Below are 15,777 nucleotides of genomic sequence, written 5' to 3'. Positions count from 1 at the left end.
AATTTTATGAATTATTTATGAAAGTAGGTCTACGGCTCCAGACTCTTAAAAGACAACACAACAGAAGCCCCATAGTTCCCCACAACCTGGCTTCTATCAGAGAGCTGATATTCTCCAGGACATGAGCAGCATGTTTGGGGTGAAGCAGCAGTTGTGAAAATGAGGCTGAGCCTTTAAGAGAATTCGGAAGCTTTTCATGGAATGCCGGGGTGTACTTTTAATCTTTACTGTTGAACCAGCTTTAGGTTCCAGAAAGATACAGCGGGCAAATTTCTCAGCTTGAATACAAACAACGGCTAATGTCTATCACTATTACCCAAACTAGACTGAAAGACAATTCCCACATCATGTGCATCTAGAAGGTTCTAGCCAGGTCATGACTCCATAGTTCCCTTCTGCTGCAAAGAGCTGTGTGGCTCACACAAGTGAAGACTAAGACCCAGCCAAAGACACCAGTATGAAAGCACATAGGTCTCTGCGCACCCGAGCACCCGACCTTGGGTTGTAAAGCCAAGGGCACCACTCACTGTCGTAAGTCACACACTCAGTTGGAAAGGCTGAGGTATGGCTCCATGTTTGCTCAGCAAGGAAACCTCCATTGGGGTTGGCTTAGGGAGCCCTGAGAGCAGAGGCTGCCTCTGATTCCTCCCAACCTTCATAGCATCCCTGTCCTGCCTCCCAGACATCTAATCCCCAGCCCTAGCACCAAACACAGTTCAGAGGTAGAAGTGGAACCACACAGAGATGGATGGCACTGCAAGCCACGGTCCTTATAGGCTCCCTTAATTTCCAGAGACACATCCTCAGAAGTCAACGTCCCACCACCCAACAACAGAGCCAGTAAAAGAGCAACAGGAGATGGTGAAACTTACCTTGCTGGAAGACATCTGAGGGCAGCGGGAAAGGGGAGAGAAAGAAAGGAAAAAAATATTAGTAACAGTAAAGGAGAAAATGTGATGTCAGCTCACACATGCTGGTTTTGCTAATGACCACCTGGGTCTACATCATGGCCGACACTTATGAACTCTGTGATTTGCTGTCTCCTGACCCAAACACGAGGGGAATGACTGGGAAAAATAAACATGCAACTCTTAAAGGCCTCAGGACAGTGGTCGGCGTTGACACATAAGGCAAAGTTGTTGGTGGCCACCACAGTGTTGCCACGGCAACAGCCTTATGAAACAGGTTCTGTATCGTTTTTAGTTTATAGAGAAACCGAGTCTCCAGAAGGCTAGGTAACCCATTCGAGGCCACCGAGTTGGTACAGTGGGGGCTCAGAACTGACCCGAGCCTGTATGGTCCTAAAGCCATCAAGCTCTGAAAAGCTACCTGACTGTTTGAAGACAACAGCACCTCACGAAAACATAAACAGAAAGGGTCTGCGGATTCATTTAATTCATTTTATTTAATCACATAAACAAAACATGTACACTCTTCACATTATAACCCGTGACTATGACAAACACCATGTGTTCACCATAAACCCTAGGTCAAGGTCTGCTACAGAGATGAAAAAGTATTCCTGTATCTTTTTCAACAAGCATCTGAGACACTGCTATGTGCAAGTACTTTGTTATTAGTAACCACAGCAAAAACCACCACCACCACGACCACAACCACCACCACCACCACCACCACCACCACGACCACCGCCACCACGACCACCGCCACCACAACCACCGCCACCACAACCACCGCCACCACCACCACCACCACCACCACCACCATCACCCCCCCCCCACAAAGACGCTGTCAGCAGTGTCCTGCCAGCAGTACTTCCAATGACAAGTGTACTTTGACCTTTAAGTCTAGTATACATGAACAACAAAGTCCCATTTTTTCCCTCTAACCGTGGCCTCTTTGCCCAACAGTACAGGGGAATCAGTCACTGTAAGGTGTTCATCTTCACAGCACTAAATAGGACTCGACTGTGCCAAGTGTGCTACCATTTGTTTTTCCATTCTAATGTTGGTGAGTTTAGCAATTAGGACTCAAGATAATTGTCTTCCTCCACATCTGTCAGTGACCATAGGTGTATAGAGAAAACATTTTTCTTCTTTTCCACGTGCAATGGAGACTGGCCTCCCAATCACCACTGGTTTCTCGTGTGATGATGCTTTTTTGTTTGGTATCTTCAAGAGTCAGAGGGGGCCGTGGCACAGGATCACCAGGCGCCAGCTAGCACCTGCTCTGTCTACAGGGCTGTGAAAAAAAGCTTCTAGAAGATAGTTTGACAACACATACAGAGATGTCTAATCTGTGTTCTCTGATCAAATACTACTACTTGTAGGACTTCAATACAACAAAATACCTAAATATGTAAAAGGAATCTAGAGAGAGGTTCATCAAAATACTGTTTGCAATGGGAAAAATGGGATGCTGCCAACGGCCAGCAGAGAGTGGATGTAGCGTGTCTGTGCATGGCTCGCTGTGCAGTGGTCTAGTGACTGAAGAGGACTGGGAACGGGTCAGGCAAAGGCTTCGTCGTGCAAGCCTGAGAACCCAAGCTGAAGCCCGGAATCCATGCAAAGGTGAAAGGAAAGAAGTGATTCCTCCAATGTGTCCTTCAGCCTCCACACAGAAAGGATGGCTTGCATCACGCCCCCTGACAGCCCCAGACACACAGAGCTGTTTTGAAATGGTTCTATTGACCTCAGGTGAAAATATTAGACAGCAAGGTGGAAACTATTAACTCTGCATTTGTTTATGTGCCTGTGTATGTGTGCATGTGTGTGCCTCTGTGTGTGTGTGCATGGCTGCATTAAGAGATGTTGGTGACAATGGTCACAAAAATACTGCTCATCTTCAGTAGATGGAATTTGGGAATTTTAATCTTACATGAGAGTTTATATATTATTTTACCAGCTTAATTAAACTCTTTCATGATAATTTGATACACATACATAGCACAATCTAATTACTTTCTCTCCTACCCTCTCTTTTCCCTCTCCCACCCGTCATGCCTGCTTTTGGCTCCGTGTCCCCTCTGAGAGCAGTCACGCCCATTGGGACATGGGCCTTCACAGCCACGCCAAGTCTGCTGGTCCGGCTTGGATGAGAAACAGAAGTCCTCAAATTCCCACCTGGGATGTGAACAGGCCACAGCCACACCTCTACACTGACTCTGCTCTCGTTTATACAGCCAGCCCCCCCCCCCCCCAGTTCTCAATGAGGTCTGCATTATCAGAGTCAACAACCACAGATCGAGGATATGTTTTCTTTAAAAAACAAAAAAAACAAAAAAAACTCTCTAGTGCTAAACATGGACAAACATGTTTTATTGTTATTATGTCCTAAGTAATACATTTTCATAGCTATTTATTCAGCACTTGTCCTGTTAGATTTTAGAAGCAATTTAGAGGCGATTTAATGTATACGGAAAGGCATTGATATAGTTTATCAGTGCACACTGTGCCGTTTAGGTAAGGGACGCTGACAGAGCTCTCCTCCTCACTGCTCAGATGCCACAGGCACCATGCAGTATGTCCCCACAGAGACGGGCTGTTCGTTCCTACCTGTGTTCCTACAGCAATCCATGCATGCTGCAATTATAGCTCAGATTATGATTAGTGGCTCATGTCGACGGTGTGTTCCTAAGGATAAGAGCAACGGACCTTACACTCCTGCGGGGGTCCGCACCACCGGACACTGTGTTACTCTGAGGGGGAAGGGAACGAGGGCTCCTCTGTCCTCCCGGGCCCTTATTGTGCAGATAAGGAAACTGAGTCTAGGATAAATGAAAAACCTTTCCTGAAGTCACACACGGAGTTCAAGGCTGAGCTGGGACGACATGAGACTGACTCTCTTAACCTTAATAAAGCTCAAATGCTCATCGTGATAATCAGCAGAGAACAAATTAGACAGTTTCCATCCCCTTTAATGAGGACAGACAGAACCCGTCAACCTCGAAGGCATCAGGGAAATGAGATTAGTCTCTTAGATCCAGATCCAGTCTTGACATCCGCCCAGAATCCTCAACCTCCTCTCCATGGCTTTCGCAAAGAGCTCCTCTCTTGAAGCTCACTTTGGATTTAAATTACTGGAAAGCACAGGCAGGCTGTGGGGAAGGGGCTCGCGTCAGGCAGGCTGTGGGGAAGGGGCTCGCGTCAGGCAGGCTGTGGGGAAGGGGCTCGCGTCAGGCTTACTGGCCCCATTCCTTCCAATGTGTGTTTCACATCTCTGCACAGAACACTATTCAGGCTTCGGACTCCCAATCCTGACATTCATGAAGCTATTTTAGGTTGTTGATTTCTTCAAAAACTTTTCTAGGCATATTTTCACGTTCACTTTTTGTTTACATGTAAATCTGAATAAACACCAGTACAAACACCACCCATTCGCTGTCTTGTAGTTTACACTCTAAATTTGTGTCTTTGGGGGTCTGGGGTGTTAATCATCCCATTCCTAGCAGCATTTCCTTCACGTTCTAACGAGGCTCACACATCTTTTAAGTTTCCCTTTACCAGACGAAAACAGCCACCTTTACCACGGAAACAAGCAGGAATGGTTTCTAGGTGGGACAGTGGGAGTAAATGAGAGGAAAGGGGGCCTTGGCAGCTTCCATGGAGTCCAGCGCCACGTCACACCCCAGCGTCACGTCACACCCCACCGGACACACACACACACACACACACACACACACACATGTTCCTCAGAATCAATGGGTGCTACAAGGTATTAGCACCCCTAAGTTCTACCATAGTGTTTGTGAGCACGGCTTCCATCTCCAAGGTCATCCGTTTGCCACTGCGGAAGATCAAAGCGCCCAGAATGGGAGTGTGAGGTCTTGATTTCCGCCTAAGCAAGCACAGAGAATTATCCAGCAAATGACCTGACCCCTCTGACCTCCCATTTCCTTGCTATAGACTGGGCGTACTCTAACACAACTCCACAGCTTTGGGAAGGTGAAGTTCACGGAGATATTTATGCCAGGATAAGCCATCCTGAGGGTAAGGCACTGCAGTATTCCCCACCCTCATAGGAGTCAGGATCACACAGATCCACAGCAGAGAGTTCCCAGGGACCCCCACCCTAGTCACAGCTAGGCTGAGCCCGAAGGACAGCATGGACACTGGAACAGAGGAAGACCAGCTCGTCCAGACAAAGCTCTGCTCAGAATTACTTCCCAAGGGAGGGAAGCTCAACCCCCATCACTCACGTGAACAAAGAAAGCCTGTTCCCCGGCCCCTCGCCCCCAGCCCCCGCTCCCCAGCCTCCGGAGCCCTTCTGGTCCTGGAGACAGATGAAAAGCTATGTGTGAACTGGACATTCAGATGTGGGAAGAAAACAAGAAGGAACGACTGGTCCCAGATCTGCCTTCCTTACCCTGATGGAAGACCAAGGCTGTGCGCCCCTCCCCCACTGCCATAGAAGGACTCAAACCCTAGAGCCCTTTAATGCATGGACTCCCCAGAGACCTGGGCCATAAAAAGACTGGATTATTTATTATTATTAATAAGTTATGGCAATTAGGCTGGGTGATCCCTAAATGTGGCTGATGAGAAATTTTCTCAAGTACTGCTCGACTACATGGCTAGTGTTTACCTCTATTAAAAATGATTTAACTACACTCTGGGTGAACCCCTGTCTTGTGCCTGGGTTAATAATTAGCAGTGCAGAGAGCCATGCGGGTTAAGTGAGTCGGCTGTCCTTTATTTATCTATTGCTTTGTTTTACGAGGAGAAGTGGATGGCAGTCTCATTGCCCACTCTGTCTGCTAGGAATAATTTACTATTTCAATCCTCCGTCCCCGACAGGTAGAGGAACCTCCCCGCGACTACACACTTACCCAATACACCACAGCATTCGAGCTCTGCCAGACAGAGCGCACATGGCTTCTCTGAGCCTCGGGGAGGCGGAGTCTCTACTTCTCAAACAATGTAATCACAGCTCTCCCCTAGTTCTTTCTTTTCCAGGTTAAATTATATATGAGGGCAGCTTAAGTTTCTTGAAAATGTATGCACTTAACTCTCATTTACGAAGTCTCACCTGGGGAGACGGCTGTCTTACTGGTCCTCCTGTGGTTTGAGCTACTGAGAGAACATCCCTTTCTCAAGTCAGGGGCTTCTACAATAAAGCGCTATAAAGTTTACTTGCACCCAAGTAACCAGGGCCAGGGAAGGGGTTAAAAGGAATCGTATTTGCTACTAACCCAAGTACTGGAGCCCCAAGCCCAGTCCCCCAACCCCGCACACGGTTCAGAGGTCACCAGAACCCAGCCCGCATTCTGCTACTGCCAATCGGTACAAATGAAATGAACTCTCTTCTGCACTGAGAAGTAGGGCCTGTCCATGCCTCCTCCCCTCTTACAGGGATTATCCTATGCTTTATTTCAAAATGTGTATTACTGTTACTTGCTACATACTTGTAAGTGAGGTGTGTGCACACATGTGTGCCATGTCAAAGTGAACACATCTGAGCCTGCATATATGTTTATACTCATGTGGGGGCCAGAGATCAATGTCCAGTGTCTTTTCTTAGTCTCTCTCTACCCTTTTTTTGCAACAGATTTCCACTGATTCAGCGAGGCTAGCTGGCCGGCCGATGAGCTTCAAGATCCTCCTGTTTCTACCTGCAGCACCAGGGTTAGAGGTGGGCGCTTCTCCAACCGTCTGGCTTTATACATGTATCCTGGGGACCCAAACCCAGGTGCTCACGTTTGCAGAGCAAGCACTGTACCTACTGCACCATCTTCCCAGGCCACCACTCCACTAGTCCACTGTTTTAAGTTGACAAAACCCAAGTCCAGTTTTGTCACCTATATGTGCTCTTCCCAAAAAAAAGATGGGATGACACACCACTTGACAGAGGCCAGGGCATCCCAACAACCCAGAGCCAGGACTTTGCCTCCTCCTAGGTAGGAAGGTCAGGGTAACTGCTCGGTCCTAATCTATAAAATGGAAAGGCAGCCCCTTATCTTAAGAATCCCGTGTGGACCGGGCTTGATGCTTCAATCAGCACCAGGACACGGTAGTCAAGAAGGCTCCGTTGAGGCCGAGCTGAACCACCTTCCTATCCAGCTCCAGCTGGCTGCTGAATTCTTTTAGTCTTGTTCTCCTCGTCTGTAAGGACAATAAAACCTATCTTTCTTTCAGAATTCCCATGAGCACAGTCACGGTCTTTCATACATAAAACTTCTGGCACTTGGAAGTTGGTCCACAACAAGTGGAGTCAATGTTATCCTGACCATAAGCAGAACAGGATGGAAAACTGGTGTCTAAAGTCAAAGCAAGCCCCACCCTGACCTGTGGCCTTGACGAATCTCACAGCCTCCCTATGCCTCGCTCTTCTCTGAATGGTGACATTCCAATAATGATGTTCTCAACCCCAAGAACCAGCCAGAAGGACTCCATGTCCAAAGCAATAGCTGATTTTGATGAGACCTCATCAACTGCCATGGAGACTAAAGTAATCATTTGAGTGGAAAAATCTGGGCTATGTAGGGCCTTCTACACACTGTGGTCACATTACCCAAGGTATTAAAACCTTATTGATTACTTTCTCGAAAAAACCGCGTGTGACAAATGTAGTACTGTAGAAAGAGAACAATGAAAATTCATTATCTTGTCACCCTCTAGCTACATGCCAGTAAGAAATCGCAAAGGGGTTCTCAAATATTACCTCATGGATATTACCTCATGAATATTACCTCATGAATATTAGCTCATGAATATTACCTCATGAATATTACCTCATGAATATTACCTCATGGAAGACTTACTCGGGGCCTTGAGACATGGGACCCAAAGGCATCCAACGTCCAAATGCCAATGTCGGAAGAATGATGAGCAGATCACACAGATTTGAGGAACTCACAGCCTGGCCAGCCTTGTTTCCAGTACCCTCTGATCCTGCCTACCTCTTTTGGCCCTATCATTTAAGGGGCTCCCAATAGAAATGCACTTTCTATTGACTAAAGGTCAAAAGAGGTAGTCCTCCCTTGGGACAGCTGAAAGAATTCACCTGAGAAAACATTTTCGAAACTCAATTAAATACACCAAAGGTTGAACACAACAGAGCGTTTAAGCAGACCCCCTTCCTGCTTGGTGCAGGGCTGTCGCCACTGGAGCCCCGCCAAAGTCCTACTCTCCTCCAGAGGCTCTCCTTGCCCCTTAGTGGCACCACATGGGCTGTGATTAGCTTTAAGTGTCTCCAAAGCCAGACAGCTCTGGCAGCTCCATGCCACACAGCCAGCACCCACTTCCTCCTGGCACACACAAATAGTTCAAAGGGGACAATGCCCCCATGAGCCTTGGCAAAAGCTTCAGTGACTATCTCGAAGGGCCTGGACGCCCCAAACTAACCCCCCATCCTTGGCACTAGAAGACCCTTTGTCTCCCTCATCTTTTGTTCTTGTCTTGTTTCAGACATGGGCCCAAGAAAGTTCTGTCATGCTTCCACCTCCTGCACTTACCTCATCTTTCGTCATGTTAGAAATTAAGACCAATACTCTGCCTGTCACTGGACTCTGTCTGAAAGCACTCCACACTCAGTAAATGTCTTTTATTTGTAGATAAGAAAAAGCACAAAATAACAATGAAAAAACAACCCTGAAGTATCTTCCAGCTACATTTTCTAGGACATGTGCAGCCAGCATCAATCTCCAACCCTACGCCTGTAACCCAGCAGCCTACGCTGACTTGGGCAGGCAGTGCAAAGGACAGCTAGTAAAAGTCCCTAACAGTTTACGACATTCCATCCCTAGTATATCTCACTCCTACCACTGAGGTATAAAGCTCTTAACTACTGAAAGAACATAAAAAATAGATTTAGGAATAATACTTTTTATGATTGCATTCTGTATACTATGAAAGTTATGTCCAAGTCTGCTGGTGCTTTATGGAGCTGATAAAGTCGAACTGTGTGGCTTTCTAGACTAACTGTGTATTTTATATCTGTTAAGAATATTTCCAAGATGAATTACTTTCTGAGTAATTACAATAAGGCTAATCTGGGCTTAATGAATTCATGTACAAACACTTTAGACTTTGTTATTAAAATCCCTATGATATGAAACTGTTTTAAACTCAATCTCTCTGGCAACCAATGGTTTTCTTTGAAAAGAACAGCAGACACGACTTTTTCTGAATTCTTCAGAACCTGCAGAGAAACCCTGCGAAGCTACGTTAACAGCCAAACAAAGGGGGGAAGCCGAAAGTGACGTCATTCCCTAAACTTATGTAACTGAGGACTAATTAGCAGTCACCAAGTATTTCTACTAAGTATCTGCATGTGCCAAGAGCTGAGGAGGGGCCTTATACTGCAGCAGTGATCACACCACAGCTCTGGTTGGCAACATTACCCGCCTGAGTCTCTACCCACACGGGAGAAGGCCACCGCATTCTCTGGGACTCATTTTCTCTGTCTGCAAAAGGATGCGCACTCACTGCGGGCTAAGGTCCCTTCCAGTTCTGAAACATGATGGTTTTATGCTTAAAATTACACACATTACAGCAAAGGGGCTCTTGCTGGGAATAGGGTATTCATCGTCTTATCTAAGCGAAATTACATCCAGAGGAAAAAATTCACTCTCTGCAATTCACATACATCCACAAACACATCCATAAGACAGCCTATGATGCTGAATTTATCCCAGGATATTATCTCCACGGTAAAGTATTTTTCCCATTACAGATGAATTATAACCGTCTGAAACCTATAAGGCTATCATAGCTCATAACCTCAATCTCTGATCCCCCAACACCCACCCAACAGCACTTCCTGTAGCACCCCCTTTGTCCCTGTTTTCAAGTCAACTGATTAATTTCATCACAGATATATTCCTCAGACAGGTCTGAGAAATCCAGGTTTTAATCAGATTGGTTGCCCAGTCTCTTAAACTCAAAGTAGGCATTTGCAAATGTCCAGAAGGATAAACCTGTTTCCCTATCACGTGATCATTACCAGGATGGACAACTTCAGAGCAAACAGAAGACAATGGCTATCATCATTATTTTGATGGCTTGGCACAAATTGCCATCAGGAGAGCTCCCAGGAGCCAGAGACAATTAAAGTCGGAGTTCTGAGAAGCCGTCCCTAACAGAAAACATTGTTGATCACCATAAAACAGACCCAAAGCCTAACAGAAGGCTGGAGACACAATAAACTCTCGGCTGGCCTCTGTTTCAGGAAGTGACAGGTTCTAGCCTGGCTTGGCTCCCAATCACCTGAATAAACTTGGGACAAGTACCTGAAGCTCCATGGATGTTTTAAAGAGGATTCAACATGCCAACATCTAACCTAGCGCCAGGGAGCTGTACGCCCCTGCAATCCCAGCGCCGGAGAGGTGGCTCCCGCAGTAACAAGTGTTTGCTGTTACAAGTGCGAAGACATGAGTTCACAAGCCAGCACCCACATAAGAAGCTGGGTGCAGCAATGTGCCTGTGTAACCGCAGGCTGGGGATACAGACACAGTCAGATCCTGAAGACTTGCCGGACGGGCATTCCAGTAAATCTGTTAGCCCCAGGTTCAGTGAGAGATCCTGTCTCCAAAAAGTTAGAGTGGAGAAGAGTCAAGGAGGACACTGAGTGTCAGTTAACACACACACACACACACACACACACACACACACACACACACGATACTCCAGCTCCTATATTCCAGAACGGGCAGTACACCAGGAGCACTCACTAGGCCCCTCTGCACGATGCTCCCAGGTTACAGGTGCATCCGTCTCCTGCGCACTCAGACACACCCATCACCTTCACTCTCTGTCTGAGGAAGCTAAAAATACATCAGGGATAAGATCACCATAGCTCCAAAGCCCAGAGTAAAATAGTAGCTCATCCTATTAACGTTAAGAATAGTATGTTTCCAGAGCTTTCCATGCACTTGATGCTATTTTAAGTTCTTTGCATAGACAAATGATGCTCTCTCTCACTCTACAAGAGCTGTTACGGGCTTGCTTTACACAAATGGAAACAGAGCCCCACCAGGGTAAAGCTGCCGAAGGTTAGAGGGAAGAAAGCCATCCAAGATTCAAGCTGAAGCAAGTTGGTTTCAGAGGTCAGGTTTGTGCACTTTGATACATTGTCTCTTGTGAGTGTTTACCCACAGCCAAACGGAAGGAAGGGCAAGCAAGTGAGTGAGGAAGCCTCGAGCTTTCAACAGCATCTCAGAAAGGACACAACAGCCAGCGTGTGTACTATCGCATCACTCAGTTTCTAGAGGCACACACATCCATCACATTTTTTCTGTAATGCTGTTGATCCATAAATTTGGGGTCCAACTAAAGAAACCATCTCAATACTTATTCCTCCCTTTTAACTTTACAATCTCTTTCTTTTTAAAAATATATCTATTGGGTTGGAGAGATGGCTCAGAGGTTAAGAGCACCGTCTGCTCCTCCAAAGGTCCTAAGTTCAATTCCCAGCAACCACATGGTGGCTCACAACCTCCTGTAATGAGATCTGGTGTCCTCTTCTGATGTGTAGGTGTACATACAAAGAAAACACTGTATAAATAACAAATACATCTTTTTAAAAAATGTATCTATTTTTATAGTAAAGGCTAGAGCCATGGAGAAACTCAGCGAATGGGGCCTGAGCTGGGAGAAAACTTGGCAACCCCAAATCAGACTAACTGCGATGGGGGTGGTGCCAGAGCTAGAGAGGAACCATCCCAGCAGGGATCCTGAAAAGGATGGTGGTTCAGGGTGGAACACAGGAAGAGCGCCCTGTAAGAGGTAATGAGTGCTTGCCCTGCATGGTTGAGCTCTGGAATACAAGGGTTTGAAAGGATCTGCCCTGGGAAGGTGGGATACTGTCCCTAAGCCTCACCACCGCCATCTGTAGACTCTACAGGGCTGCTATGGAGAACAGAAATCAGGCTCCTGTGTGAAGATCTTCCAAGCAACTGATACACAAAGGAAACTTCATACACACAGGCAGCTCAGTTTCTAAGGCACTAATGTTCAGGAGGCCTGGGTAGCTAATTAGTCTCTCAATGTCTCGGGTCACGGCTGTGTGTCCAAAGTATACATCTGGCTGAGCTGGTCTCTAACAAAATGGACATTTTATGGAGGTAAAAAATAAGAGCTGAAGACACTTCACCAATCACGTCTGTAGCCATGAATGGACCATAACCTGAGAGGACTCCATGTGCAGCCAGAGTGGTTACTGCTCACCCAGCTCGCATCCCTCTAAGTGCCCTTTTAAGAAAAAAGGAAGTTCATCTGGGAGTTTAAGGTTCTTCTAAACCTGTGAGCTATTATTCACCGGCCACACACAAATCATAAAGCGTAAATGTCATTTTCACGATGGATTTGTGCAGCTGGCTCGCCAGCAGCTCCCTGAAGAAAGAATTCTAACATACCACAAAACCTAAAATGTTTAAATCATGCTTTATATATAATTTTTTTTAAGCAGGGTGGTTGGCACAGACGTTCTCCTGCCAGACCAGAAAGCAACGAGCCACTGGGAAGCAGAATCAAGCCTCCTGGCACCTTGACCTTCAACTCTTCAGCCTCCAAAATCTCTTCTTTATAAATTACCCAGCATGCTGGTGAGTTTTTGTCAACTTGGCCTAGGCATGCCTCAGAAGAGAGACTGTTAAAGAGGAAGTGTCTCTGCTGGATCAGCCTGCCGGCACGTCTGCGGATGTCTTTCTTCATGGCTGACTGATGTGTGAGGGTCCAACCTAACGTGACTGCAAGGCAAGAGCAACCATTTTCCTCCCAAAGTTGCTTTGGGACATAGTGTTTATCATAGCAACAAAAAACAAACCAGGAGAGACCCAGGATCAGGCATTTGGTTTTAACAACACGTGGCCAAGATTTAAAAAGGCGTAATAACAAGTGTTTGTGGTTATTTGTACACTGTTGATAAGAATACAAAACATCACTCTGGAAAACAGTCTGGAAGGTTCTCAAATGGTTAAATCGAATCTTCCCTGTGACCCAGGAATTCCACTTATGGGTATAATATGCCCTCAAGAAATGAGCCTATGGTCTAAAGACAGCTTTGTGGATGAGATGCCTGAGGCACATAGGCCAGCGTCTGGATCTGCAGAACCTGCATCAAAGCTTTGGCAGGCATGGCGGCCACTTTTAATCCCAGCACTCCCCTCTGCAGGCACACATGGGACATCTCTGCAGCAGGCTGTATGGCCAGGCTATGCCATGTTGGAGAATACAGAGTTCAGTAAGAGACTGTGCCTCAATAAATAAAGTTCAGCACGATCAAGAAAGACACCCAACATGAACTTTGGGCCTCCATACTCACATGCACACATGTACAATCACACACATGCAAATAAACACACACACACAAAAAAAAGAATAAAAATGTGCCCACACAAAAACTTGTGCACAAATACTCACTTCAGCATTATTTCTAATAACCAACATGCCTAACCCATGCATGATCAGGTAAGTGACACACACATAGCATGTTTGAACAGTAGAATATTAGTCAATCGTCAATGAAGTGCTAATATGTGCTACAACAGGGATGGCCCCTAAAGACATTATGCTAAGTGAAAGAAGCCAGTCACATAGGACCACATAGTATGAATACATGAATAAGTGAAAATCACTTGCCCATTTATATCAAGTGTCCATACCATATAAAGTCATAGACAGAAGAAGGCATGAGTGGATGTCGGGAGCAGGAAGAGAGGAGGGTGAAAGGGAGGAGGGAGGAAGGAGCCGGAGCCAGTGGGCTATGCTGGGCTTCCCCTCTGAAGTAACCAGCACTGCTGGGTGGATTTGCAACTTTGTAAGCAGACTAAACCACTCTGAACTGCTTGCTTTACACAGGTGAAGTGGAATGCCTGTAAACTGTATCCAGTAAGGCTGCCTGGAAAAAGAATTCGTTTCTAATTACCTGCAACCACAAACACTCACTCTCTCTCTCTCTCTCTCTCTCTCTCTCTCTCTCTCTCTCTCTCTCTCTCTCTCTCTCTCTCTGAACACATTTAAACAGACACAGGAGTCGAACGTCATGAAGAACACCCAAACAGTCATGTCCAAATGAAACACTGCAGTCTGCAGAGACTACCCCATCTCTCCAGAGCACCACAGCCTGGCAGCTCCCTGAAGATTGTGGCCTCTGAGCATGAAAGCAATGGCAGCAAACAACACACTTTCCGTAAACACATCTCAATGACTTTCCACGGGGTTGGGGGGCATACAATAGCTCATTAGAAATTGTTCATATTCAATTATATCCTGAAATAGGTTAATGAAGTGGGAAAACATCTGCATCAAGATTAATTACTCCTGTACAACTTGAGTTTGAATGCATCAGAAGTTTTTAAGGTGCACATGTGCGTGGCTTACACGATATTCCCACTGGCGGCTGCTGGTCTCCTCCTTCCTGATCTTTAAAGTACTTGAAGATCTAGTATTTATTTCTAATAAAGGAATAAGTCACTGAAACTCTCCTGATCCCCAGTGTTTTAGAGGATTATTTTATTCAGACTTCTAAATGGTAATTAGCTTTGAAGTCCACTCAGTAGTTATAAAATGCCTGCTGCCCTGTAATTACGGAGGCACAGACAGTTCCTTGTCTGCTCCGCACTGCCAAGCAGTTGCCTGAACCAGAGTGGGAGATGTTACCCACAGTCTTTAAAATATTGGCCTGCCCGAGCCTACAAAGCACAAATGTTTCCCAAATAAGACAGGCCCAGGAAACTTTGCCTGAACTCTTTAACATCCACGATCAAAGGGTCGCTTCTGTAGAAGCCGTTACAGCTCATGGCTGGGATGACAGACCTCCATTCACAGAGAGGAAGCTGCTTCTCAAAGGCATGTCATCTAGAAGGGGCCTTCCATGTCATCTGCAAAGGCCCCCTCATCTCATCCCGTATGCAGGAACCCTGCAGTGTGTAGGGGGCTTTTTGCTTATTGCTCTTTGATCCGCAAGTCCATGGAAATGAGAACATGCCAAGCTATGAGTCAGGGGCAAGCTATCAGCAGTGACCCTGCTCAAATACCCCTTGAAAAATGCAGAGGTGAAACTGTACGGAAAATAGGAGAGCAACAGAGGGTTCTAGTGATGGAGGTACTATCCTGGTGCCAGGGCCAGGTGCTTGATTTTTGTTGTTGTAGTGGTGGTTTTTTGGTTTTGTTTTGTTTGAGACAAAGTCTCGCTTAACCTAGGTTAGCCTCAAATTCTAGTGTTACAGCTGCTGACCTTGAATTCCCGACCCTTCTGTTGTTACATAGTGTGTAACAATTTCCTCAGAACGAAAACACTCCACCCTGAGGGAAAGCTCCTTAAGACTCAGAAAATAAGACAACTTGTTTGTCTCAGAAGTCCCTGAAAATTAACAGATTCACAGACTCCTTCATTACCAAAGCTATGTCAGCAGTCAAAACAACTAAGGAAAAAAAAAAAGGACCCTGTAAAAAAGCTCTTGAGTGCTTGTCTTCAAGTGGTGAGAGAAATTCAGGGTTCCAGGTTTCATAAGTCAACGTTGTGGGGGTGAGCTTTGGGCAATGCAGCTCCCTTTAAGTCACCCATGTTTCTGAAAAGATTAAAGCCTCACTGGTTCACCAATTTGGACTTCGGTGGTAGGGGTACATAGGCCTGTTAACTGGTTCCCTCGCTGAAGTAAGTTCCGAGTAGTCTGCTCATCTCCTCCTAGAGTGGTATCACACAGCATTCCACTTCCAGGGTGCTGAGATCACAGGCGTGACCACACTCCTCTTGTGAGTCTAAACTCTGTGTCTGAACTGTGTGTACTGGCCCAGCACGCTACCAACTGAGCTACACCCCAGCCCCTGGTTGCTTCTTTATTTAGCCAGTTCCCAAAGGCCTGTGTCAAATGATGGC

General features: G+C 46.2%; 1 protein-coding gene across 6 annotated transcripts in view; it reads right to left on the bottom strand.

Annotated features, from left to right (window-relative positions):
* The window catches only part of GFRA1 (GDNF family receptor alpha 1), a 201,724-nt gene that overhangs the window by 139,928 nt on the left and 46,019 nt on the right, over positions 1–15,777 (bottom strand). For 5 of the 6 annotated variants that reach the window (XM_084772570.1, XM_084772571.1, XM_084772568.1 and 2 more), the window contains exon 5: positions 873–887. The exons of the other annotated variant lie outside the window; for it this stretch is intronic. In XM_084772570.1, the coding sequence (XP_084628696.1) occupies positions 873–887 (15 nt within the window). The remainder of the gene's footprint in view (positions 1–872; positions 888–15,777) is intronic. 6 annotated transcript variants of the gene reach the window in all.

The sequence above is a fragment of the Acomys minous genome (assembly GCF_964271855.1).
Source record: "Acomys minous genome assembly, chromosome: 2".
NCBI lineage: Eukaryota > Metazoa > Chordata > Mammalia > Rodentia > Muridae > Acomys > Acomys minous.
This window is presented reverse-complemented; position numbering and strand designations above follow the sequence as displayed.